This window comes from Medicago sativa, chromosome 8 (genome assembly GCF_051527215.1).
Source record: "Medicago sativa cultivar Bolivia chromosome 8, Bolivia_mono, whole genome shotgun sequence".
NCBI classification, from domain to species: Eukaryota; Viridiplantae; Streptophyta; class Magnoliopsida; order Fabales; family Fabaceae; genus Medicago; species Medicago sativa.
In genome coordinates this window covers 79,587,060-79,614,651 of record NC_140756.1, presented here as the reverse complement: position 1 = coordinate 79,614,651, position 27,592 = coordinate 79,587,060, and the positions used below count along the sequence as shown (strand labels likewise).

At 31.3% G+C, this 27,592-nt stretch overlaps 2 protein-coding genes across 3 annotated transcripts; one reads left to right on the top strand and one right to left on the bottom strand.

Moving 5' to 3' along the window:
* The first annotated feature begins 16,001 nt into the window (after positions 1-16,001).
* GDPD6 (PLC-like phosphodiesterases superfamily protein) lies at positions 16,002-20,388 on the top strand. Its single transcript, XM_085738408.1, has 8 exons — positions 16,002-16,084; positions 16,775-16,953; positions 17,318-17,501; positions 17,977-18,051; positions 18,463-18,572; positions 19,040-19,258; positions 19,439-19,594; positions 20,002-20,388. The coding sequence occupies exons 1-8, from the start codon at positions 16,069-16,071 to the stop codon at positions 20,233-20,235; spliced, it is 1,173 nt and encodes a 390-aa protein (XP_085594534.1). The 5' UTR covers positions 16,002-16,068; the 3' UTR covers positions 20,236-20,388.
* Positions 20,389-22,823: 2,435 nt separating this feature from the next.
* RPA70B (RPA70-kDa subunit B) lies at positions 22,824-26,126 on the bottom strand. 2 transcript variants are annotated; one of them, XM_085738406.1, is made up of 12 exons: positions 25,945-26,126; positions 25,666-25,833; positions 25,371-25,571; positions 25,025-25,199; positions 24,648-24,918; positions 24,460-24,562; positions 24,248-24,372; positions 24,077-24,155; positions 23,846-23,990; positions 23,464-23,624; positions 23,261-23,381; positions 22,824-23,173 (listed from the first exon to the last, which is right to left on the bottom strand). In XM_085738406.1, the coding sequence occupies exons 1-12, from the start codon at positions 26,070-26,072 to the stop codon at positions 22,973-22,975; spliced, it is 1,878 nt and encodes a 625-aa protein (XP_085594532.1). In that variant the 5' UTR covers positions 26,073-26,126; the 3' UTR covers positions 22,824-22,972. The 2 variants fall into 2 exon arrangements, with proteins under 2 accessions (XP_085594532.1, XP_085594533.1); XM_085738407.1 differs by having other exon boundaries at positions 25,687-25,833.
* Positions 26,127-27,592: the final 1,466 nt, after the last annotated feature.

Sequence of the window (27,592 nt, the reverse complement as noted above, 5' to 3'; positions counted from 1 at the left end):
TATTCTAAAGACCATTAAAGTCTAATTCACCTCATCTAAAAATCGAAAGTACACATTGCATCTTCATATTCTAAAGACCGTTAAAGTCTAATTCACCTCATAAAAAAGTTTACACATGTGATTTATTTGACAAGACAATGTGTCTATGTAAACATGCATTAATATTTTTATTAATTACCTTATTTATAAGCGGAAAGCTGTAAAAGTCTTATAATGACAAAAGAATAATTGAATTTTTTTATCACTTATTAATCATGTTTCAAAGGCAACCATCAAATTATCATCATTGTTTGATTTCTCAACCAATCAAATGTAGTCATGTACTCTTTGCCTTAACAAGTTGTGTGTGTGTGTGTATGTGTGTGTAGGTACAACAAATATAACTTACTAACAAGCAAAATCTTCAACTTTCATCTAGCATGTTGACGTGACATTTTTTCTTGGGCTTTAATTTTTCTTTTTTTTTTTGTTTCTCAAACATGAAACATATCATTGATGTCATTACAAGGACCATTGAATTGCTTCTAAAATGCAAGGACCAATGAGTACGAGTATATGATATAACATAACAAGTATGTGTAACATCGCAGTTTAAGTATTAAGAATTTAAAACCTTTTCAACTCAAATGGAGTTTTACTTTAAGATTTGAACTTAAAACATCATAAAAATGACTTTGAATAACTTTATTTAGAAGAAAGATTTACAAAATATTTACATTTACATAAAAGACACCTTTTAAAATATAGCGGATAATGAGACCCTAAACTAGACTCTACTGTGATCCGGCCTCTGATGATACTTTGAAAATTACTTATACCTGATAAATAGAAATAAACATGGGTGAGAGTATGAGTGTATGTCATTGCAAGGACCTTTTAATTGCTTATAAAATTGATTTAATTCAAATTATTTTTGGTCAATTTGTTTTGATAAAAAAAACGGATCCTAAAAATATGTCAGATTATATAGTTGATTTAATTATAATATTACAAACAATATCATTTTTTTTTCTACAAAAGATGCAGAATCATCTTAGCATTTAATGAAATATCAATTATATAATTGAATGTATTTATTGATTTTCCTTGATTGTGTTTTTCCGATGATGTTAGAGGTTCTTGGTACAAACTCGGATGAAGAAGAAAAAAATTAATTTTGTTTTGAGAAAGAAATAAAAATTAATCTAACAACTAATTATTAAATTTGCCATTAAAAATGCCTTTGTTAAATAGGATATCTTTTTTCTTAATTAAATACATTAAATATATAACTTTTAACCTATGATGATCAATAAAATCTCATGTCTTTCATTTTAAATAGTATTCTAGACATTTTTTAAATTAAAAATAGAAAATAATTGATATTTTAAGGATCGTTTCTAATAAGTATTCTTAAGATAAAAATTTATGGAGAAAAAACAAAAAAAAAAAACTAGAAGACGTAAACCTAATCTGATAAAAAATTAGGGACATAAATTGAATCCAAGAAAAGAGCTAACATGAACTAAGTTGTATAATCACATTAGGTTAAAAACAACCACATTAATTGACACTACATCTTCGTCAAAATCCTTAAGACATTAGATATATGGATCATCTCATTTATATGTTTCTCTTCATCTACTGATGCATTCAATATGGAACTTTAACTCACATATGACACATTAACATCACTCTATTTAGTGTGATTTAATGGACGAAGCTTTATGTTCATTTCTTTCATGAGTAAAGAGAAAGTAAATTAGGAAATGAAAGATGATAAAAAAAAATCTAAACATGAGAAAAATGATAATGAATATCTCCACAATCAAAAGAATACATCATAGAGTTCAGAGCTATGAGGAAGCCTACAATGAATTGGATCATTACATTTGTCTAAGAGAAACCTCACAAATGACATTGACACCACATTTTTATCTAAAATCTTTAGATACATGTATATGAGTCATTTCACTTCTATGTTATTCATCATCTACTCTTCCATCTAATGTAAAATTTTAACTCTCTCTCTCTCTCTCTCTCTCTCTCTCTCTCTCCAATGTGCGACTCTGTGTCCATAATTATGTGACATACTACATAGTCAAACAAGGTCACATGGAGGCACAACATGGTCAAAAAGGTGGATTGATGTAATTTAATGGATTGGGGTTTATGTTCCTATCTTTCATGAGAATAGAGATAGAAAAATTAGAAAAAGAAAGAAGATCATGAAAAATAAATTTCAGATTAAGAGATATGATAGTGGTAAAAAAAATAAGAATTGTGTGTTTTGTCCATAAGGTTATAACAAATAGAGTGATTTTATAGTAATTTTATCGGTTTATTGAAGGAGTTTGAGATATTTGGGTAATTAATTTACCAAAAAATTAAACTCAATTAAAAATACGCCACAACATTTAAAAATGTTCAATAAAGATGTATTTTGTCAACTCAACATAACACGTCAACGTTTTTCTATCGTGAAATCCCAACGAAGACCAAAACTGAAGGAAGTTGAAATAATAGAGATTGATATTATAAAATATTGCATGAAAGCGAACAACATCAAAAAACTTCAATTTAATATAAAAATTATACAAACAACGTTGAAAAAACTAACGAAATAATTCATCAAAATGTTTAGAGTTTCAAGGCCACCAACAATGAGTTAGATCATCACAAAGCACACAACTGAGATTGACACCACATCATCACCCAAAACTTTAAAATATTATGTATATTGGTCATCTCACTTATATGTTTTTCAAGATCTACTTGCATCTATTGTGGAACTTTAAGTCACAATTGACACTTTAACATATCTCCCATAAGTGTGAGACTCTTGCGTATGAGGTCTGGTGACATAGCCAAATAAGGTCAACCAGAGGCACAACATGGTAAAAAATGTGGGTTGATAGTGGTTTGATGGATGGAGGTTTATGATCATCTCTCATAAAAAAAGAGAAAGAAAATTAGAAAAAGAAAGAATATAAAAAAGAAATTTAAAGATAATAGAAATGATAAGGGAAAAAAGTAGTGTGTGTTTTGTCCATTGAAGTGTTAGGAATAGAGCGAGTTACTGATAATTTTATGGGACAGTTGAAGGAGTTGAAGATTTATCAGTAATTATTTCACCCAAAAAGAGAATCAATTAAAAAAATATCACATCATTTTTAAATGTCTGATAAATATGTAATTTGTTAATTTAACATAACACGTCTACATTTTTCTATTACTAGATCCCACCAAAAACCAAAAGTGAAGGTATTTAAAATAGTGGAGATTGGATAATTTTTTTCTTTCATGGAAGTGAACATTGAAAAACTTATATTTAATAGAAAAAAATTAAACTAATGAAATCCAAAAACTAAAAAAATAGTTCATCATAGTGTTTGGAGTTTTGAGTGAGCTTATAATGGATTGATCATCACATTTAACTAACAGAAACCCCAAAAATGAGATTGACACTACATCTTCACCAAAACCTGAAAGACATTATATATATTGGTCATCTCACATTCATGTTTCTCAATATATACTTTTGTTTTGAATGTAGAAGTTTAACTCACACATGACACATAAACATATCACTATTATGTGTGAGACAATCCGTATTTCTGATCTGGCGAGAGAGCCAAAAAAGATCAAAGGCATAACATGTTAAAAAATGTGGGTTGGTAGTGGTTTTATAGAGAAATATTTTTGTTCCTTTCTTTCATGAGAAAAAAGAAAGTATATTAGAAAAAGAAAGAAGACGAAAAAGGAATTTGAACATGAGAGAAATGAAAAGAGAAACAAGTAAGGAGTTATTGTTTTTCTCTAAGAGTATAAAGTATATAACGAGTTACTGGTACTTTTATACATTATTGAAGGAGATAAGAATTAATGTTCAATTAATTTACCAAAATATTAGACTCATAAAAAAAATGCCACGACAATTTAAAATGTCTAATAAACATGTATGTATTTTTTATGTCAGCAAAACACATCTACATTTTACTATTGTCAGATCTTATCAAAGATCAAAAGTGAATGAATCAAATATAACAGAGGTTGAATAATTTTTTGACATTTGAAAACTAAAATTTAAGATAAAAAATTAAACAAAACGACATTCAAAAACTAACAAATAAAATTATCACAACGTTGGAACTTCTGTGAGAGTCCGAGTTGAGTTGTATGATCACATTAGGCTAGGGTGTTCGCGGTGCAGTTTGGTTCGGTTTTGAGGCTAAAAGTCATCTGAACCGCAAGATAAAAAAGCATGTGGTTTGGTTTGGTTCAGTTGACTTTTAAAGCACAATCCGAACCAAACCAAACCAAACAAATACGGTTTGAGTTGGATCGGTTGGTGCGGTTTTTTTGAGACAATACAATTTTTTGTTTACAACATTAAAATCGAGTTAAAAAGGTAACACACAACATATTTTCAGCAAGGTTCCGACAATGTTTTTAATTTCATTCCACATTAAATTTTCATTTTCACCAAACAACATAAACCAAATTAAAAATGTGGACAAAAATTAATTCTATTATGTAAAAAATGTAAAATACTTATATTTTATCATTCTCTAAAAGTTCAAGTAGAACATAAATACATTTTTGAAATAAAAAAGCAAAGAAAAAACTTAACAAGAGAAAAAATATGTCATTTATAAAAGTTTTCATTGAGTTTCTATGAGTATTGGTCTAGGTGACATAGATTTTAATTAGTGTTTTTATTATGTTGCAGTTTGGTTTGGTTTGGTTCGGTTGGTAAAATGAAAACCGCAAACCAAACCAAACCATGTGGTTGAGTGAAAAAGTGATCCGAATACATCCAAATCAAATGCAGTTTTTTGCAGTTTCGGTTTGGATTGGTTCTGTTTGTGGTTTTTGCATTGGATTGGTTCAGTTTTGAACACCCTTACATTAGGCTAAGAGCAATCACACGAGTGAGATTAACATCAAACCTTCATCCAAAGTCTCAAGGCATTACAACATGGATCATATTATTTATATGTTGTTCACATCTACTCTTGCATACAATATAAAATTTTAACTTACACTTAACACATTAACATCTCTCCATTAAGTTTCAGATTCTCCGTGTTCGTGATCCACCACCTAGAACACTCCCTCTCCCCTACAACATTGAACCAGGATATCATACCACAGTTGGACTTTTTGGTGGAGCCAACAATAATGTGGATCAACACATCGGAGAAAGGGCAACAACACAGTGAAAATGAGACTACAGTTTCATCCAAAACGTTAAGGCTTAAGTATGAGTTTTTCACTCTTTTGATGTTCAACCTGCACTCTTTCATCTAATGTTGAACTTTAACGGACTTCTGCTACATCACAATATTATCTCCCTTAAGTTTGACGGAATTCTAGCCCGTGCTTGGCACGGGTGTCCATGCTAGTTATATATATTTGCCTTAATTTTTTTGAAAAGTACACTTGGCACTCTTCTATGTTAAACTTCATTTAATGTATTACACACCTAAGCATCACTAATACACATGTGCACCTCATCATCTAATTGTAGCTTGATTATTGGCTATTGATAAATCATTGTTACAAATTAACACATGTTTGACCTTGCCATTTATTACAATTGATACCGATATGAATGCCAATTCAAAAGTGGCATCCTATAAGAATATGCTCTCTATTGAACCTACAACCATTTCATTTTGTATGTGTATTTCCACTAATCAAACAATCACCCTTTAATGTCCATAAATGTCTTATAATTACCTGTGAAAAAAGTTCTAATTTAAGATCTGCATCAACAATTGTATTGCTCAATTTTTCTCTATAAATATTGATTCAACTTTCACCATTTCATATTCATTCAAAGAATTCAGAATTCTTTCCAAATATCGTAACGAAAGTTGTATATGATGGTGGTTCGGGTAAAAAGGTGTTTTCATTTATAGTATTTTCTGTTAGTTTTCTCTCATTGTATTGTTTTTATTTGATAGTATTATCTATCATTTTTTTTAATTCACTTATAAATTCTAGACTTCTTTATCAAAGTCCAGGGATTATGGATCTAATATGTAACGTGGAGGCTAGACCTAGCAATTAGACATCTAAATTTTGAACTCACACCTTTCAAGCGATCATTTGATATCAGGATCAACACGTAGTAGCAGTACAATTTCGTCCAAGAATTTTTGAAGAATATTAAGATTGAGAAGGATTGATAAGAATCTATGAAACATGGAGTTTTTTTTTCTTTCTATGAAACATGGATATAAACACGTAATAATGTTCTTTTTAGTGTTTACTGGCATTATCATCAAATTGTTTGTTGATAATTTATTTTTTTTTGGCTGAAATATATAATTTAGTTTTTTTTTGAAGGAATAATTTAGTTGTTTCTCCTTAGAAAAATAATTTGGTCGTTTCAAATTATAATTTTTCTACGTTAATGTTGGTTTTTTTTTTGAAGGAATATTGTTGGTTGGTTTTTATTGTCTTTGTTTATTTTTTCATATTTTTTAATTATATTTTAAAACAAAGCAATGTGATTAGATGCACCAATAAAACAAAGTGATTTGATATATCAATAAAAAAAATTGTTGGTATATACAAGTTAACTCATTCACTATATACGAAATTACGAATCTATCTCTATTATATATATTTGCCTTGAAAAATTGTAAAAGTACACGTGACACTCTAAATTGTTAATCATCATTAATGCTCTAATACACCTAAAACTTCAAATTTCTACTTGATATTCCATTTGAAATTCAAATTTCAAGGCTTAGCGAAATAGGTAATGACAATCTGACCATTAAAAAAATTAATTTCATTTAAATTGTTTTAAGGTATGACTTTGATATTATTTTTGTAATTTTGAATAGAAATAATATTAATAATAATAATGATTTATCGTTATAACATTATTTAGATATCAAGTGTCTATATGCACAACAATTATTGAATTTGTTTTAATGTATAAAACTTATAAAAAAAATATGAATCTTTACATTTTTTTAAAAAAAAATTACTTTCTTATATTTTTTTTGTAATTTAAAAAAAACCCAAAATAGAGAATAAAAAAAATAGTTTGCTTTAGAAGTTTATTAAAAAGGATGATGAACAATATCAATCAATATAAATGCTTGATGGAATTAGCACAAAGAGAGGTTACAAAATTAAAAGAAAAAGATTTCTAATGATATCGTTATAAAGACTCCTTTTTGAATGTGCTTGGTATGAAAAAAAAATACTAAAATACCCTTGCAAATTGTCTATATAAATGATATTCGAAAGACCATTGCAAATTACATTGCTTCTTCCATGTATTCTCTTTTTCTTATTAGTTTCTTTGCTTCTTTTTTTTTTTGTCAATCGTTGGTTGCTAATTTTTTTTTCTTATTAGTTTCTTTGCTTCTTTTTTTTTTGTCAATCGTTGGTTGCTAATTTTTTTTTGTGTGAATGAGAAATATTTTGTTTGCCAAACAATATTTGATTGTTTATGCAATTTATTTATTTTTGAAAAAATATGATCTTTAGTAATAATCGTTATTATAGTAGTTTCCGTATTGTTGTGTTTTTTTGTGTCTTAATGATTATAACTATTTTTCTAACTATTGTGTTTTATTTATTTTTTTGAGAAAATCCATGTCACTGTTAGAGAACTCTCATAGTATGATAAGATACAGAGTTAGGATGAGAAGATTAACGACACTGTAATGGAAGATTATACATTTGTATTTTAGTTGTCATCTATTTTCATATTCAACCAATTCATTTTTTTGAAGGATCCAATTCATTTGTTTGCTTTACATGTTGTAGTTTGTAGCTATATTTTGTTCTTTTTTAATATGTGTTAGATACACTTTGTTTTTTCATATCATGTTAGAGAAATGAGTGTCATCTTTATAAACATCAAAACTCTTTTGTACATAATGTTTTGTATTATTATTTATTATTTAATCAATTCAATATATTTGTTTATTTTAAAAAATGCTTACCTTAAAATAAAATATTTACCTTATAAACTTTTGCGGTCAATTTAGTTTATTTGATTTCAATATTGTTTTATCATATTACTCGAATTATTATTTTACAAATTTAATGATGATATTGTTTAAAAGAGGAACTTATATAATTACAAAACAATTTGAAAAATATATATTATCTAAATTTTATTATATTTTTACACACAAAAAAATTTATGTATATTGCCTTTTTTTGGTCACATATGTGTTTTTGATTGAAGTTAACACTTTTATATTGATTTATATTTAGAAATATCATAATAAAAAATAATTAATGTATTTGTTCAAAATAAAATCTGTAATAAATGTTTGTAAACATAAGGTCATAAGTTTCTCATTTATTTTTTTTAAGGAAGTTTCTCATTTATTTATTAATAAGTTTTTAATTTTTTTTTTTGTTCAAATATGTTTTTAAATTTATTTATTAATATGTTTGTAAACATAAGGTCATAAGCTACCTTTTCATAATTTCACATTTATTTTTTAATATGTTTTTTTTTTAATTTAATGAAACTAAATATGCAAAAGTACATGTGTATTGTTTCTCCCTAATTAACTGCTTACGTAAAAAAAAAATATTCACAAATTAATATGACCATTAATACGCACATTAAACACAAATGGTATTCTTTTTATTTTTTTTTATCCCCTATTCTTTTTATCTTTAGTAAAACATATTCTTCATCACACATTCAAATTTGTCAATGAGATTATATATTTTAAATGTCCATCAATTCTTAATCTTTATGTTGCGTAAAAAAGACAATCTTAACATTTATGAAATATTATACACTTTTTCTACTCAAAACTGAATCAAATTGTTCAGCGCAAATTATTAATGCGCTAATTAAAACATGAATCATAAGTTCCAGTAAAAATAAAACATGAATCATAAGCATTCAAAATTAAAACCAATTCAGAACGTGTATCAAAATTATTCAAAATGCACGTATACGGACCTAATCATTAAGGGGGAAATTAAGGTAATTTCTTTTTCATCAATCCAAAAAAATCGAAATTACTAAGTTAAATAATCTCTTAGCCATGAAAGTTGACTCAATTGGTAAGTAATTGACTCATCCAGATGGTTGAAAATTACTTTTGTAAGCGTTCTAGGAATCCAATTCACTTATATTTATTTCCAAAAAAAAAAATTTGATGTTAAATTTGTAAATTCATATGGTATAAACATAACTTTTTTTTGTATGATTTAAAAAAGACAACAGTATAATGTTTGCTTATATTTTTCCCTAATAAATACATTTGCTTATTGTGCCAAAACAAAATACAATTACTTATAGATCGTTTGTCAAAAAAAAATTACTTATAGATCGTGACATTTTTTACTATAGGTAAATGTGTAGGTTCCAAAATTTTATACAATTTACTCATTTTTTAATGACATGTTTGGTTACCCGTCTATAATCATCCTTACAGTTTTCAAAATTTTACACAATTTATTTGTGATTGACTCATTTCCAATTATAAAAAATTTATACCTGTTATTCAAGGGTATTTGGATGCGATGGTAAGAGATTTTCTTAAGCTTCATCAAAAATCATATGTTCAAATATAGCCTAAAATATACATCAATGTTAAATCTCCTAAGAGAAACCTTTCCCATTCATTGTGGTCTTACTCGACTCCATTTATGCTTAAAGGATACACGGTAAAAAAAAATAGTCAATACTTGCTTGATTAATTTCCATGAATGGTAGTTACTATAAACATTGTTGTATGTTTGGAACATTAAAAAGTTGTCATCCAACAATAGTGCCTACCAGTTGGGTGGTTTATTGCCTATTGTAGTAACTTTACATTTTTCAATTTTTTTTTTTGTAAGCCGGGAGAAAGGACAAATATCAAGAGGAAACAACGGCATCTCAACTAGGTTCGCATCCCGTATCATATGCCGCCAAACTCAAAAAATTATTAAAAAAAGGGGAAAATATATACACAAGAGGGGGACTAAGCCAAAACCCTCAAAAGCTGAAAATAAAAGAGAATGAAAAATAAAAGGGCAACAATTTCTGTTAAACTTTTAGCACGAGTCTCTGGAATTGCAAAAAGTCAACATCACCAGCAACATAGCTTTGATTTTCATCAAATCCACCAAAATCATCAATAAACATTCGGAACCTGTTCGACACCGCGAAAATCAAAGATTCCGCAATAATAATTAACAATGGTTTATGAGACGGAAAGCAACTCCTGTGTCCGAGTTGCCAATACCTTAAGCACTCCAATATAGGACAATCATTGGACACTTGGAGATGAAGCACCCCTTGAGCGGGTTCTATACGGCGGTTTCCCAAGTACATGTTGTTGTCTCAATTTCTGTTTTTGCTTCTTAAACAAAACCAGTGTGAATAGATATATATAAGTTTACATATATAATATATATTTAAAACAATTTTATAGTTTGAGAAAATTAGTCCTAAAAATTTCTAACTCAAATAATAAAAATGTCAAAATTGTTTCATCGGATGTTATGATTGATATTCGATCTCGGTCTCTTTCATGGTGTACACAATTTTTTAGGCGAGTGAAAACATTTTACATCCACAATAGAAATCCCATTTTATGTACCTAAGTGGATCTTAAATGTATACGCCGTCTATTTTATAACATACATCTAACTTACAAGAGTTTCAAAGTACAGGTTGCACATAATCTTGCTTTCTATCATTAGTTGCTTTCAATTATTTTTTTCTAATTGCTACCATTTGTTCATGTCTTTATTGCTTTAGTGGTCTATTTCTTTTTTGGTAATGATATCTTTGGTACTAATATTTTATAGAAGTTGTCGAAGTCAATGCAATTTTTTTTAATGTCTTCCCTTTTCACATTAAACGTATTGAATGCAAATAAAAACGTCTGACAATAATTTTGCATTGATTTTGGGTACCTATTTTGTATTCAAATTTATAGTCATGTCTTCACTATATATACTCACGTTACTCGAATTATTTCTGTACTTTTTCTTTACTTAGTCTCTCTTCACACACATCCAACGAATTTTTATTTTTAATTTACAATTTTTTTATAGGTACAAAACAAGGAGTACACTTATAAAAACAATTTTTATATTCATGGCATATGCAGAATTAAATAAAATATGCATAATTATTTTTCTTGCACATTATTAAGTATATTTTTTTAATCTTGGAAAATGTTTTGATAACTTTTCTAATTCTCTTAGTGTTGAATCATTCACTACACGATAGATTCAGCCACTTATCGGCGTTCACTCTGCAACTGATTCAACCACATATTAGCTCCTTATGTTTGTTTTGATTCATGTTGTGCTTGATTCTTAAGCCCGTGTGTGTGTGTGTGTGTGTCTTATTTTTTTCGTTCAACTTTTTGTGTGTATTGAATCAATTTATTTTGGTTTTTCCCCTATGTTCAATTGTTTCATAAGAAGAATGACTACAAACGATTGATACGAGTAATGATGAAATTAACACTGTTTTTCAACTATACAAAATTCATGTAAATTTATTATTCATTTCATCAATAAATTCTTTTAAGGTTATTCTACTATCTTTTGATAATATGCATATCCATGTAGAAGGCTCTTAGACCATCCACAATGGTGGGTGCTTCACCTATTTAGCACCACATTAAATAGGCACCCTCATTGTGGAGTATAACATATGGGTGCTTAATTTCTAAAAAAAAAAACATATGGGTGCTTATGGAGGAGGGTGGTTATGGAAGCACCCTCTCTCTCTTCATTTTTCATGGGGGTCCCATTTAATAAATCTTAGTAAAATGAATAAATTTTGTTAAAAATGTAATGATATAGAGTTATTTGTAAGGGCCTATTTAATAATTCCTTTTGAGGTGCTAGGTTGGAGAAAATTGGTGCTTATTAAGTATTACCGTAAAATTGGTGATATGGACACAGGGGACCCACTTAAGCACCCAATGTTGGGTGCTCTGTTGTGGATGGTCTTACATTCACAAATATGGAATGAATTTCGATTAGAAATTTCTACCTCAGGTATGGGTTAAAGGATATAAATAAATATTTGTTTTTTCTAGCATTTGTTCTTCTACTTCTTTTACTTCCTTTTTTTTCAAAGCATTATAATGTATCATTGATGAAAAAGTTCTTGGATGGTCACAAGGATTTAGACACTTCGTTTGGTCGCACACAAACAATGCTTATGATATAATCATTTAAAAACTAATGATTCTTTAATTATTATTTTTCTATTATTTTTGTTCTTTTTATGTATGTGATATCAAATGAAGTGCCTAATTCTTTATGTTCACACAATAATTCTCTCATAGATGTCATTAAAAAGCATTAACATGTATTCAAGTCAAAATTCAAAAAAAAAAAATTCATATTTACTTTCTATACCTTTTTTTCTTTCTAAAATATATTTTGTTGTCATATTTACCTTTTTTATGTTTTTTTTTTTTGCTAAGCGAGGAGATTGGACAAGCATCAAGAGGAAACACCGACATCCCAACTAGGTTGGCACCCCGGGAAACCTCCATCCTATGCTGCCAAACTCTAACATTTTATTAAAAAAAAAAAAGTAAAAACTGTACAAGAAGAGGGGGGACTAGGCCAAAACCCTCAGAAAATAAAGAAACAATACAAACAGCAGACTACAAATCCCTAAGGAAATCTGTAATTAGGTAAGCCTACCCTTTCCCGAAAGAAATCAAGATACAACGCAGCAGGTAATACATCTAACCAAACAGATCCCTGCAAAGAATGACCCATATTTGCTAACCTATCCGCACAACAATTACCTTCACGAAAAATGTGAGAAGAAATAACCTGAATACCCAAACCACGGGCATTATGCCATCTGTTTCGAAGCATAACTGGCACTAATGAAGGATTAGAAAAAATTAGCAAAGCACTAGTGGAATCACTCTCCAACCATAACTGTCGCCTAACCTTTTTTATGTTGATTTATTCTTTCTTTTATATAAAAAAAAAGAGATTCATTCTTCTACCAAAAAATAAAAGAGATCCATTCTCATATGTTTTTATCTCTTTCGATTATTCTTCGTTATCTATACCTTTTTTTACACAATCAATTTAATAAAAATCACACCTTATGAGAAGGAGAATATTACTAAGTGTTCCTGTTTTCTTGAACAATTGTTCTCTTTTACATGTTAAGGAGCAACATATATTTTTAATAGGAAATGACACTTCCAACCAACTGTTTTGTTCTTCATTATAGGATTGGTTGAATTTTTTTCTCAGTTCACTATTAACTTCCATGTGTATGATGATTTTGAGATATTTTGTTTTTAATTTGTTTAATAGTGTATATTTTTAGTTTAAATTAGTAGCTTAATGGATTTGGTTTTGAATCCACCTTTTTTTTTTGGGATTTCCTTTTTATTCGGAGTAAGTTGGTCTAAAAGAAGCTGTATTTATCGGATAATGTTAAGTTGTGTGTCAATTTTACAATCCTATATGATAATCCCTTCATGTATATTTGACTTCTTCTAGATTCTTTTTCACAAATAAAAGGTCTTTTGAAATTAGGAATTCGCCTCAAAAGACAACAAATAAGATGTTGATTTCAGCAACGAGTGAGCGATGATCAACAAAAAGTTATAAATGTGGAAAATTATCAAGTTACAGCAAAATTTTACTTTTGCAAAAATTTGCATCAACAAATTAATCAATCTATATAATTTGTTTTTCCTTTTTCATTGGTAATATTTTTTAACATATCTTTCTTAGTGTGAGACTATCTACGTTTGTGATTTGATGACATAGTCAAATAAGGTCAAGCGGAGGCCTAATATGGTAAAAAAATGTGGGTTAATGATGGTTTGATAGAGGTAGGTTTATGTTCCTATCCTTCATGAAAAGAGCAAAAGGAAGTATCAAAAATAGAATGAGTTACTGGTAATTTTGTAAGTTAGTTGAAGGAGTTGGAAATTTATGATTAATTATTTTATTAAAAAATAGACTTAATTAAAAAATGCCACGTTATTTTAAAAGAGAAATGCTTCTTAGTACGGAACGAAAAGCTAAGGGAAGAAAATGCATTACGTGGCAGCCAATTTTTTACCCCCATACTGCCTTTATTCCATCCAATACGGAATTATAATTCTCCCAGCATGAAACACCTATGAGTTTCGTCTTTTTTCGTATGCAAAGCCCCGTACTATATAGCATAAATGATTTTAAAAATGTCTAATTAGCATGTACTTTATCAATTCAGCATAACATATCTACATTTTTTTCATTGTTAGACCCCACCAAAGATCAAAAGTGAAGATATTTAAAACATGGAGGTTGGATAAAAAAATTGCATGAAAGCGAACAACATCCAAAAACTTATATTTAATATTATTTTTTTAGCAAATGACATCCATATATTAAGTAAATGGATCATCACACTTAAATAATAGAAACCCCACAAGTGAAATTAACATCATATATTCACCCAAAACATTAAGACATTAAGTGTATTGGAAATCTCACTTATATGTTGCACAATTTCTACTACTGCATCAAATGTAGATGTTTAACTCACACATGACACATTAACATCTTTATCTTAATTGTGTGACTCTTTGTGTCTGTGATCAGATGAGATAGCCAAATAAGATCAAAGAAACAACATGATAAAAATTATGGGTTGGTGACGGTTTCATCATATAGGGATATTTTTGTTCCATTTGTTCTTGCAAAGATAGAAAATAAATTAAAAAAGAAAAAAATGAAAAAGTAATTTGAACATGATATCAATGATAAGGGAAGAATTTAAGGGGTGTGTATTTTACCTATGATAGTATATGGAATAATGAGTTTCTGTTAATTTTATGAATTTGTTGAAGGATCATTGGAGATTATTGGGTAATTATGTTACCAAAATATCATACTCATTTAGAAAATGCTAGATCAATTTAAAATGTCTAATAACTATGTATTTTTTAAGGATAATAATCATATATTTTGTCAACTTAGCAAAACACATATATATTTTTTCATTGTCTGATCCTACCAAAGATCGACGGTAAAAGAATTCAAAATAATAGAAGTTGAATTAAAATGAATGATATCCAAAAACTAAAATTTAAGATAGAAAATTAAACTAATGATACCTAAAAACTAACCATATAAATCATCATAATATTGAGATTTATGTGGGAGCGTACATTGAATTGCATCATCATATTCGGTTAAGAGTAACCACATAAGTGAGGTAGCCATTACATCATTATTCACAGTCTTAAAACATTAGGTATATGGATCATCTATTTTCAAAGCCTTAAAAAATATATGGGTCATCTCACTTATATATTGCTCAACATCTAATCTTGCATCCAATTTAAAATTTTAACTCGACACATTAACATCTCTCCGCTAAGTGTTGAACTCTCCGTGTGTGTGGTCCACCACCAAGAACCACTCATGCTCCCCCACAATGTTGAACTGGGATATGATACAACTGTTGGGCCTTCTTGAGGAGTCAACACTGTTGTGGATCAACACGTTGAAGAAAGAGAAAACACACAAGTGAGAATGATGCACCGTCTTATCCAAAATTTTAAGGCTTAGGTATGAGTTTTTTTCGCTTGATTTTGGTTCGACTTCCACTCTTTTATCCATTGTTGAGCTTTATGTGGCACTTGATAAATCACAATATTCTCTACCTTGAGTATGGCAAAATTCTAGCCCGTGCTTGGCACGGGTCTACATACTAGTACCTATTTAATAACTAGTCAAACTCACAAGTTGTAGTATTTTTTTAATCACAGAAAGAATGACACCTGTTCTTCATCATCTACTTGTATTAGGATTGACTTAGGCTGTCGTAATTTTATTTTAAGAAAAACACATATGACAACCTTTTTTTTCCAGGTTGTCATGATAATTTGAGATGAAATTGAAAGCTTGTAAACCGATTTAGAACGTAAGTAGGAACAAAGAAATGCGGGGAATATTCGTTTGTGGACCCTATTTCCGCGGCAAACAACGACTTTAATTTGTTGCCATTTTCACGTTCCTACGATACGAAGAAGACTCAACAATGACCTGAGTGACGAACACAACACATCGAAGCACTTCTTTTCTATCTCAATGTCTTCGTTATCGGGTAATGTTTTGTCACTTTTAAGAATCTATCTTCGTTTATTAGCCTCTGTATAAATGGATCATTGTACCAACCAACCAACTTGCTTCAATTTTCAATTTTGGTAGTAATAATTGACTGTTGATTCAAATTGTAGGTTTTATATATTATTATTGCCGCTAAAATTGTGTTTTTTTTATTTTAATATATATAGATAGATAGATTAAGTGGCCAAGGGAAACCCAATTTTCATTTCAAAATGCATGCATTCATATGCATTTCTACAATTGTGTTAAGATTCTTTATGATTATTAGTCATGATTAAGTTATGCAAGAATGGAAATTAACTTAGAATTTGACCTTCATGCCTTCAAATGTTTCTCTTTTCATGAATCCCTAACTGGATTAGATATGTGTCCATTGGTATATCATCTCATGCTTCTGCTTTTATCACTAATTTGGGTCAACTTTTAAATTTACAAGCATATCTTTACCTTGTCTTCATTTATTTTTCACTTGTTTATATATTTCTCTGCATTTCTACAATGTTACCGATCATCAGTAACTCTAACTGGCTTATCAGGGTTCACTTCTTAGTTAGTTAGTATGAAAATGGGTTGGGTTGGATGTTTTCATGTTTGTGTACAAATATGTGTTTGTTTTTTGTCAGCTAAATATCTCCAAACTTGGTGTGACAAATCATAAATGTAACAGGTTTTGCACCTTTTGTTTTTCTATTGCTCGTGATTGGGGGCACGGCTAGGCCTTTGTATCCTCTTCCTGGCAAAGGTGACCATGGAAGTAAGCAGCCTCTTCAAACTTTTCGCCCATATAACGTTGCACATAGGGGCTCAAATGGAGAACTTCCTGAAGAAACTCGCGAGGCATATCTGGTGAATCCACATAACTCTTCTGGCAAAATTGCATTCCTTTCTCATTACTTTACATCTGCATCGAAAATTTGCCAAATTATATTTTTAAAAATGTGGTGTCAATAGTTTTTAAGGTGCCCGTGGTTCACTGTGCTGCATATAGCCATTGACCATACACTGATTAGCTCAATATTTTTATTTTTTATCTGTGTTCTACATTCTATTTTAAATATATTCATTTATCTTGTTGATTCTTATTATCAAATGAAACCATGCTACAATTATGCACAAACTAGTATTTGGTACGATGCGGATGACATAATTGACGTCATTTTCAACTTTGGTTTATTTATACTTGCCTAAAAATGATATTTGTTTTTTGCAGAGAGCTATTGAGGAAGGTGCAGACTTCATTGAAACAGATATATTATCTTCCAAAGATGGTGTTCTTATATGTTTCCACGACGTTACTCTTGATAATACTACTGACATAGCAAAATACAAAGAGTTTGCTAATCGTAAAAGAACATATGAAGTCGAAGGGGTCATTACCACTGGATTTTTTGTCGGTACTGTTGCTATTCTTTGTTAAGCTTCTTTTCAAATTTCCTTCGTAAAATATATTGGGAGGTTAATCAGATCGAATGTTGTCTATTGCTTGAGACATATGTTCATAAACTCGAAATTTTCATTTCTAGTGACGCCTATTCTGGAAAGTCAGCTCATGTTTCAAGTTCTCTACTTTTATTGAACGTCCTCTTGGGCATCTTAACAAATTTGGTTCTTTTTGAAAGAATCTGATGTATTACTTGATTTTTCTTTCCTTAATTTATTGAGTTACCATTTTGCTTTGTATAGACGTATTTCTTAATTTTAGGGTTCTAAGACGTTTTATTTCTCAATAGGATTTATGTACGTTAGTCTATAATTCTAAATCTAATTGAACAAAACCAGAAACAATATTCCATTCTTTCATCCAGTTTTTTCATCACTTTCAAGTGAATATAATTTGCTAAAGTAATTGTACTCTTTGCATATTTGCAGTTGATTTCACATTAAAGGAATTAAAGTCGCTGAGGGTGAATCAGAGGTTCAGCTTTAGGGATCAACAGTTTAACGGTTAGTCCCTTTCTACTCATAGTAGCTTTTCATCATTCTATTCTGTGTAATTTCCTCATTTCTTTGAATTGTTATGCATTAATTGTGAACTATTTTGTGGCCACTTTGTACTTCTAAACTCATTGCAAATAAGATTCTTAGTTCATGACAGATTTTAATAAGAACTGGTATTGATGTTGAGAATAAGATGAAGTAAAGGTGGAAATATCCTTTACAAGGATACTCTCCTTTTCTTCTCTTATACATGTGTCAAAGCTCCATTAGATTTTAAAATGGTTCAATGATCATTTTTACTGGAACCGTCTGCTGATTACTTGTTTTTCTCATGTGATTATTACATAAAACTATTATTTACTTTGGCCCGCATTGAAATGGCTAAGTCTATTGCCTTATCTTTGGAATCTCTTTCAGGAAAATTTCAAATAATCACTTTTGAAGAGTTCATTACCATAGCATTGGATGCACCCAGAGTTGTTGGAATATATCCTGAGATAAAAAATCCAGTACTTATCAATCAGCATGTGAGTATTTCTCATTAGAATCCAATAAACTTCTGTCTGGCAGAACAATCGATATATAGTTAACAAAATGATTTATTTTGACCCTCCAATCTTATTGTATGAATGTGATGGTTGGTGCTGGTAATATCTTGTACAATCCATGAGTTGATATTGTAACGGAAGAATATATCTAATCCAGCATTTTTATTGTGCATATGCATGATATGTTTTATAATCAAGGAACTAAACTGTCACTTTAGCTTAAGTTTAGGATAATGATTATTGTACGGGTGAGATTATGTTATATTTTTGGAAGTTTCGAAAGATCCGGATTGTACTAAGAGAGGATTTTTATCACCTGCTGGAATGTTTATTCCAAAGGTCTTAAATTTCATGCTTGATAATTTCAGATTAGTTATTAATATACTTTTAGTCCATTTCCTTAGAGGCTGTCTGCTTTCTTTTCATTAAATTGATATAAATAACAGGTGAAATGGTCGGACGGCAAACGATTTGAGGACAGGTTTGTTGAAACACTTCGGAAATATGGATACAAGGGTTCATACCTGTCAAAACATTGGTTGAAACAGCCTGCATTTATACAGTCATTTGCTCCAACTTCACTTGTGTATATATCAAATCAAACGGACTTGCCTAAGATTTTTTTAATCGATGATGTTGATATTTCAACACAAGACACTAATCAGGTGAGTAATGTATTTTACCTTGGCTTATCCCTTGATCTTCTACAAATTGATGTACTGTCTTAATTTTTATTTTTATTTTGAGAAATAATCCTTTTAATGTTATACAATGTTGTTTTGTGTTTGTTTATAAGTTGTCTATTCCAAAGCCTAACAAAATAGTACTGTAATGATTATGTGCAGTCATATTGGGAAATTACATCTGATACATACCTAGACTACATAAAGCAATATGTTGTAGGAATTGGACCTTGGAAGGATACTATAGTACCTGTGGTTAACAACTATGTGATGACTCCTTCGGATCTTGTTGCCAGGGCACATGCTCATAATCTGCAGGTACACGTCTTTGATTGAACCTTGTTTCTCTTCATATGATTACATGAAATTGCCAATCTTCAAAAGATTGTGTGGATGTATTCTTTATTTCATTGTCTTGCATGTTTTGTGATAATTAGCTGATATTTACCCACCTTTAATTTGTTATCTAGAGTGCAGTGTTACCAAATAGAAGCTATTAAGGCGTAATATCATTCATAACGGAATTTTAACAAATAGCTATTGTTCCGTGATATGCCATTTAGCACAAAGTGTTGCCAAATAGTGGCGCAACAGCACTGTAGCATGGCAGAATTTGAGCAAACCAGTATTTTCTGCGGTCCAATATTGACAACACTGCTCGAGTGTCATAAATGAATGTTTTTGGAGCTATACAAATGACAATATGATTGTTGATGATGATGCAGGTGCATCCATACACGTACAGAAATGAGAACCAGTTTTTGCATTTCAACTTTAGTCAAGATCCTTACAAGGAGTATGATTACTGGATCAACAAAATGGGAATTGATGGCCTGTTTACAGATTTCACTGGTAGTCTTCATAATTTTCAGGAATGGACAACCCCTAACCGTCAAGATGACAAGACTGCATCCGAGCTATTACATAAAATTGCTGTGTTAGCATCCGCTTATGAATGATTTTTTGAGGTGTCAGATGGTGTGTAAAAAAAAAGCATGTGCTTGGATTAATTTATTTTGTGTTCAGAAGCTTATATATCAACATGTTCAAGAGAATGTTCGACTGAAAAGCTATTTTGTCTAAATACTAAGGAAAAATCAGATTCAAATCTATTTCTTTTTTCAGATAATAAATTCATAAGTTTAAAGTTGTATTGCGGATTCTCGACTGCATTTACATGAAAAATATTGAAGCTAGGATTACTGAGTGGGCATCTGATCCCCCCCTCTTTTCATTTCTAAAAAGAGTGTGCCTGGGTCCTTTTCAGGTCACTTTCATGTCACTGAGAAATTTCAGTTGATCATTTCTTTCGAGCACTTGACTGTCCAGTAACTTCTAAGTTGTTACTCGGGAGCTTCTAGTAACAGCTTGTCATAAGATGGTCCATTAGTGAGTTTGTTAGAAGTCGTAATGAGAACTGTGATGAAAAAAATGGCCAGCAGTTTGTTAGTCGCATGCCCCGCTTGTGTGACTATGTGAGGATTGAAGAACATACCTTTTTGCCCTATTTGTTGTATTTACAATATTATATTGCATTTGCAAAGGTTGTTTCCATGACTTAACAAACGACTTCCTAATTTCAGCGCAACAATTCCAACAGTTATTTGAACACTTGCCTTTTGTCATGCCTAGTGTTCTCACTTCGTGAATTCGACCAATTGAATAAAGCTTTTGCTACAGAAATTTCATTTCTATGGCTCTACAGTTTTTCAATATGAAATGTAAAGAGGGAGTAGTGGGAGAAGGAAGGAGATGAAGCTCACATGAATGACTATGTTTTTCAACTAACGTAATACACTGAAAGGTCACGTGTTTTTTTTATAAGAACTTAAAAGGAGTAACTGACCAACTACAAATGTAACAAAACTTGGAGACATTCTAAAAAAGAAAAAAGGAATAACGAGAGAATCTCAATTTTTTGGTTTAATATTATGGAAGATAAGTTATGATACATGACAGTACTTGTGAAAAATTATTCAAAATTCTCTGAAGTACTGAAGCACTAGCCCGTTGCATTTAAAGAATTCTTCCATATTGAAGACTTTAATGATGAAGAATTATGATTATGCAATGTGGAGAAATTACTCACCGAAGAAAGCAGGCTGCTCAAAGTACAAAAAGAGACTGTAGATTAAGCTAGTGTCTAGGATTAAAATTCATTGAAGGTTGATATCAATTATTAACCAGATAAAACCAACTTAGCAGTTAGCAATGCTAGAGAATGAAAAATTAGAATCATAGCGGAATGCATTATTATATCGGAAAAAAACAATGTTTTGAAATGAATACCTTCTCAGCCCCCAAGGAGAGGTTAGAGGTTATGTGACAAAGTGGAACACAGTCAGAGTACACTGATCTACTTCCACTGCTAGATGATGAAATTGAACCAGACCTTAAAGCAACCATTGCAGCATCCTTACCTTCAGAATCATACCTACAGCCCAAATGGTAGGACTACTTCTAAACAATACTCACTAACATGATCAGGCTGATTGGCATGAGGACCCAACTGATCAAGTGGGACAGAATTATATTTAATCTTTGGAACCAAAGCAGCTTCATTGGCAACCTCTTCCACCTCAGAATTGAATAGTCCAAGTATCAAATGTAATTATATTTACATCATTAGTCCAAGTATCAAATGTAACTCACTTCATCTAACGCATTGAATTGTTTCTAGGCAAACTAATAGTGAATGAAACAAGACACAGTCGCACAAGCCTCTAAAAGCTAGAAAATAAGAAAGCACGTTATGTGAAAAGGCCTAAGTTGCTTAAGCTGATATTAATCGTCAATCAGTTGTCACTTGAGATTCAAAAACCCTTAACAACAAATGAAGATGCACTCCACTTACTTAGCAATGATAAAGACCATGCTGATGAGCTCAAAGTGATTTTGCGTTACTACTTTTACTTTTTAAGAAACTAATTATTAATATAACTTTCAAGTTCAATTATTAACAAAAGACTCGTTTTAGTTTCTATTGACCTTGTTCAAAAAATAGATAGAACAAGAATTAAAAGATTTTAAATGGAGAAGAGGACGGGAAAAATAAGAGTCTCTTAATTTTTTGAAAGAATATTTCTAACAATGAGATGAAATACCTGTGAATAATATTGGTTTGGCACAGATAAATGTCTTTTAAAGAAAAAAAGAAAAAAAACAAGGAATAAATTAAAAACATATTCAGAAAATTTCAATCTTTAAACGCATTGAGTTTCTTTTTTATTTGAGATTTTTTTACAAGATTTAGAGAAATTACTTACCCTTCCCTTTACTGCTTCACGATCCTCAATTTTCCATTCTCATTCCCTCTTGATTCCAAAACAAAACCTTAATCGTGCCAAGTGATAAAAGTTGGTGTTTTCTTTTTAAAGAAATCTACCTACCATGTAGATGTAGATTCACATCAGCCTAATCGTAAGAGAGCTGTAAGACATTTAAAATGTAACGAAATAATAATTTTACTTCCAAAGTTGAATTATAACGAGTATTACTATTAACATCCAAAGTTGCAGTAACAAATAATAATTTTAACTTTCAAATGTAACCAAAGGCAAGAAATTTCCATTGATGTGTCTGGAGTCAGCCAAAATATATAATAAATAATCCGAGGATTAATAATTACAAGCAGCAACATCTACTTGAAAAGCAGTGAACCAAAAGATCTAGAGACATTGAACCAGCATTTCCATCTTAATGAGAGGCTATCATCTTTGATATGTCTTCAAGGAGGAACTTAGACTCAACAGCAAAGTCAACAGGTACAACTGCCCGTGCTGTTATCCTTTGCCTCTTCTCACCATTATACTCATTCTGAGAAACACTGACCCGCATGAGGTGTGGGATCCATGTAGCTTTCTTCAATTTCATTGCATATGGATTCTCTTCTCCATCCTAACAAAAATAACAGAATAAAATTAATGCCAATTGGCATGGATGATTCATTCTCAAACATTAAAATAATGGTATCCAATATGTTACCTGTGATCTAAGGTTGTCTAGCTCCTCAGCAGGGCACCCAATGATCTTCTCAGCTTCCTCATTGAAGGTAGATATGAAAGCCTCACCACTTGCATCAGAAACTTTTGCAACCATAATATATCTGAGAGAAGCAATCTGAAAGGTTCAAATACTGCTATGCTATAATCTACAAAACTACCAGTTAATTGGAACAGTTACATTACCTTAAATTGCACTCTGCATCATTTTTCTGGCAACTTTCACACCAGTACCCAGCATCCATGCCTTCAGTAACTTTCTTGTTACAAGTCTTACAGGCACGATACCACATTGCCTGGTCTGCCTTTATGAAACTGATATTCCCTCTGATGCTAAAGAATGCAGGCTGCTCAAAGTATGAAAAGATAATATAGATTAAACAAGTGTCTAAGATTGCAATCCATTGTAATTTGCAAGAATTAAAAAAATTGGTTATATTGAACATTAATATCAAATAATAGCCAGTTGAAACTATCTTAGCAACGCCAGAAAATTAAAAATTATAAACTAAATATGGGATGCATTGTTAGACCAGAAAGAAAAAAAAATGTAGTTAACAATGAATACCTTCTCAGCCCCCAAAGAGAGGTTAGAGATTATGTAAGAAAGTGGAACACGGTCAGAGTAAACTGATCTACTTCCACTGTTAGATGATGAAACTGAACCAGAGCTTATAGCAGCCATTGCAGCATCCTTACCTTCGGAATCATACCTGCAACCCAGATAAAAAACAGATAAATATGATTATCATAGACTTAACATAAAAAGGGAACAATAACCTAGGGGACAATGGTATACCAGCATCTAAGCTTCTGAGCTTCAGGTACTTCTGGATTGACCAGAACTAAACTTCTGCTTATAGCTGACAAGGAAATACCTGACACAGAAAACATTCAGCAATGAGATATATGAGCTTTTTTTGCATCAGTGTTATACAATAATAAGCAAAGCTTTTTCACATTGCAATACCTTGAAAGTCCCCAACCTTGAGGGATTTGATTGCAACTACTGGAGATTTATCAGCCATGTCCAGTAACTCTTGTCCTATGTTAGTTGCAAGATCACCCCACAAAGACACAACAACTGTCTTCTTGCTGCAATGTCAATCATAGGGATTGATCAAAAAAACATTATAAAATAACACTTGCCTAACACTGTAAAAGAGAATGGAAAACACTAACGTTTCATCGGCAATGGTAAGGTCACGCTTTGGAACAGTTTCATTGTTGCTTTTTCTTCGGATGCTCATGGTTGAAGACACATTCTTAACTACTCCAACAACATCTGAAATCCACAACAAATAAACAATAAGATGACAACAATAAGAGCAACACAAACAATAATAGCATTACTTCTAACCAACACTCACCAACAAGCTCAGACTTATTCACGTAAGGACCCAACTGATCAATTGGGACAAAATTGAATTTAGTCTCTGGAACAAAAGCAGCTTCGTTGGCTACCTCTTCCACCTCAGAATTCTCATTCAATGTCATTTCATAATCGTTTGCCACAGTTTTGTACTGTTTGTTAGCAACTTTCAATGATCCCTTTGAAATGTAATACACCTTTCCAATAGCAAATTTGTCATAAAATTTCCTTGCAGCATCATTAAACATAGTTGCTTGAATCTGAGTACCCTGAAAATATTTCAAAACAAAAAAAAAAAGAACATGTCACCCCCTAAACTTAAAAACCAAAACAACATTAAAAAAAAAAAAAAAAACCAAAAAGTGTGTTCCTTACATCTTCATCAGTCAGTTCAACATTGAATACACAACCTTCTCCTCTAGCATTCTTATAGGTACGCATTGTTCCTTTGCTTGTAACACTGACCTTAATTGTCCAACCACCCATATAAGGATTCAATGAAACAAGAGGACGCACTCTACGGGTCATGGCCAATCTCGCAGGAGCAGAACTGAAACGCCATTAAATTAAATAAATAAATAATCACCAAAAAATCATTTCAAAACAAACAAAGCTCAAACTTTAAATCAAAACAAAAACTCAAATTCTAAACTTTCTGAATACAAATACAAACAAAAAGTAAATAACAAGGACAAGACCAACAAATATAAGTACTACTCACTTTGCATGTTGCTCGTGCAAGATCTGAGCAGCAGATTTTGAAACCACATCCTGCTTCGGCTTCAAAACAATCCCAGCAGCAGAACCTTCACGCTTGACTACGATATCTTCCTTTGGCTTCAAGGTGATGCCAGATTGTTCACTCTTGATCTCCGTTTCAAGAGCAGGAGAAACTGGTTCACACTTGATCACAATAAGATACCTAATACAAATCCCAAAATAATTTAATTAATTTTAAAAAATTATAGATCGGAACACTATGAACACAAGAGCGCAACATCAAAATTAGGGCTTACTTCTCAGATTCTCTAGGGATATTCTCAGATTTTCTAGGGATATCGTTGAGAGTGTAATCAAGGATGCGAATTAAACCAAGGTTCTGAATCTTCCCAGATAGAACTTCTGAGTACTGATTCGAAGGAAGAATCCCTTTTAGTTTCTTTGTTCCATCACTAGCAGAGAACCTAATCAAAGATCAAAAAAATTAATAAATAAACATTCTACAATTACAGATCTGAAATCGAAAACAAAAACAAAAACGAAAAAGAAAAGGAAAAAAAAAAGAAAAGAATTACATGTATCTGTTGCCGGAACTTTTGAGATCGAGAACTTGAACAACGATGTCAGGGAGATCTGATGAAGAATCGGGAGATGGATTTGCGAGCAAGGTGGAGATAGCGTTTGGGGAAACGGATTTCGCCATTGGATATTGTGAAGTGAGAAATTAGGGTTTGAGAGGGAAGGTGAAAATAAGGGTGAAGAGAAAGAGGTGTGAGAGTGTGTTTTTGTAGTGTGTTGTGGCGGGAATTTGACTTTGAAATCTTATGGCCCGCGCGGATTATTCATTCTTTCAGTTTTCAATTCGCTTGTTTTGTGGCGCTACTTTTTCACTCTCTTCCCCTAAACTAATGGCGCCAAGCCACGTTTTTAGTCAATTTTACGCGTAAAATTAAAAATGCATTTAAGTTGTTTCAACTCAAATTTTATAGGATTTAAGTATCATGCTACTATCGAGACATGTGTTAAGATTATAGTGACTTGTTTTGAAATTTGAAGGAGTGTAGAGGAATAGATTTTTTAGATTGTAAAGAAAGTTACTTGGATGTTATCATATTCATATGTTATAAGGTGGCATTTAGTAGGGCTGGACAGATTGGGCCGACCCGTCCAAAACCGGCCGGCCCGCGAACAAAAATGGGCAACGGGCGGGGCAAACCGGTTTGTCGGGTTCAGGCGGGTTACTGGTTCGGTTATGGTTGGTTAGTAGTGGACGAAAACGGATGCAAAGAAATGACCCGTCGGAACCCGTATACCGACCGAAGCTACAAATACTTACATCTATTTGCTTTTTCCTTGAGACCCACGTGCATATGTCAGATAACAACTTTATTTCTCCCTTTATCATATGTCATCACGTGTGTTGTCTATTTTACTATCACAAAGCTATTTATTTTTATTTTATGTTTTCTTTCTCACACAAACAACAAGTGCCATGGTCCTTGCATCTTATCTTTCAAAAAAACAAAATGGTACTGGCATCTTTTTCTCTCTCAAGAGTATGAGACCTACCCTTTCTCTTTTTTCTTCACAGTTCCAATTCTTCACAGTTCCAACGAAACAGAAACTCACCATTTCGTGAGAGGATCTTCTCATCCATCTATTCATGCACATCATTAAATCAGATCTCTTTTGGAAGAACTAAGAAGTGTTGGAACTAAAAGAAGCATCGCGAATTCCGATCTGCATAAGCAAAACTACAAGAAGCGTCATGAACTCTGAGTGTTGAATCTGATTTCTTCCCTTCTTGAATCTGATTTTATTAGATGTTTTTCCCTTTAATCTTAAACGCCGGTTCTTCTTCATTTGTTTTCAGCGTCAACTTTTTTTTCTTTCATATCTACAAACCGTGTAAACCGAACCGTTTATCCGAACAAACCGAAAAACCGCAAACCATCAAAACCGATCGGAAAAACGGACGAGTTTGGGGGTGGTTATAGCACCCGCGGTTCACGGCGGAATTGGGTTTTGGGCCCGGAAACCGGTCGAACCCGTCCGCTGTCCACCCCTAGCATTTAGCATGGGAAAGGGTAATTGTTTCCCACCATGGGAAAGTTGATTTATTACCACTAGATTAAAGAGGTACACTGATCATAATATAGGCAGTCCACACTGTATATTTTTTCACTTTGTCTTCAACCTCACCACCACCACCCTCCTTTTCAC

What these genes read in the sequence shown, in the direction of transcription:
- RPA70B (XM_085738406.1), bottom strand. Translation starts at nt 26,072, where the DNA reads ATGGCGAAATCCGTTTCCCCAAACGCTATCTCCACCTTGCTCGCAAAT. An exon ending in TCTCTTTGGGGGCTGAGAAG is followed by an intron (nt 23,625 to 23,845) that starts GTATTCATTGTT and finishes TACTTTGAGCAG; the next exon opens with CCTGCATTCTTTAGCATCAG. An exon ending in TAGACAACCTTAGATCACAG is followed by an intron (nt 23,174 to 23,260) that starts GTAACATATTGG and finishes TATTTTTGTTAG; the next exon opens with GATGGAGAAGAGAATCCATA.
- GDPD6 (XM_085738408.1), top strand. An exon ending in AAACTCGCGAGGCATATCTG is followed by an intron (nt 16,954 to 17,317) that starts GTGAATCCACAT and finishes TGTTTTTTGCAG; the next exon opens with AGAGCTATTGAGGAAGGTGC. An exon ending in TACCACTGGATTTTTTGTCG is followed by an intron (nt 17,502 to 17,976) that starts GTACTGTTGCTA and finishes GCATATTTGCAG; the next exon opens with TTGATTTCACATTAAAGGAA.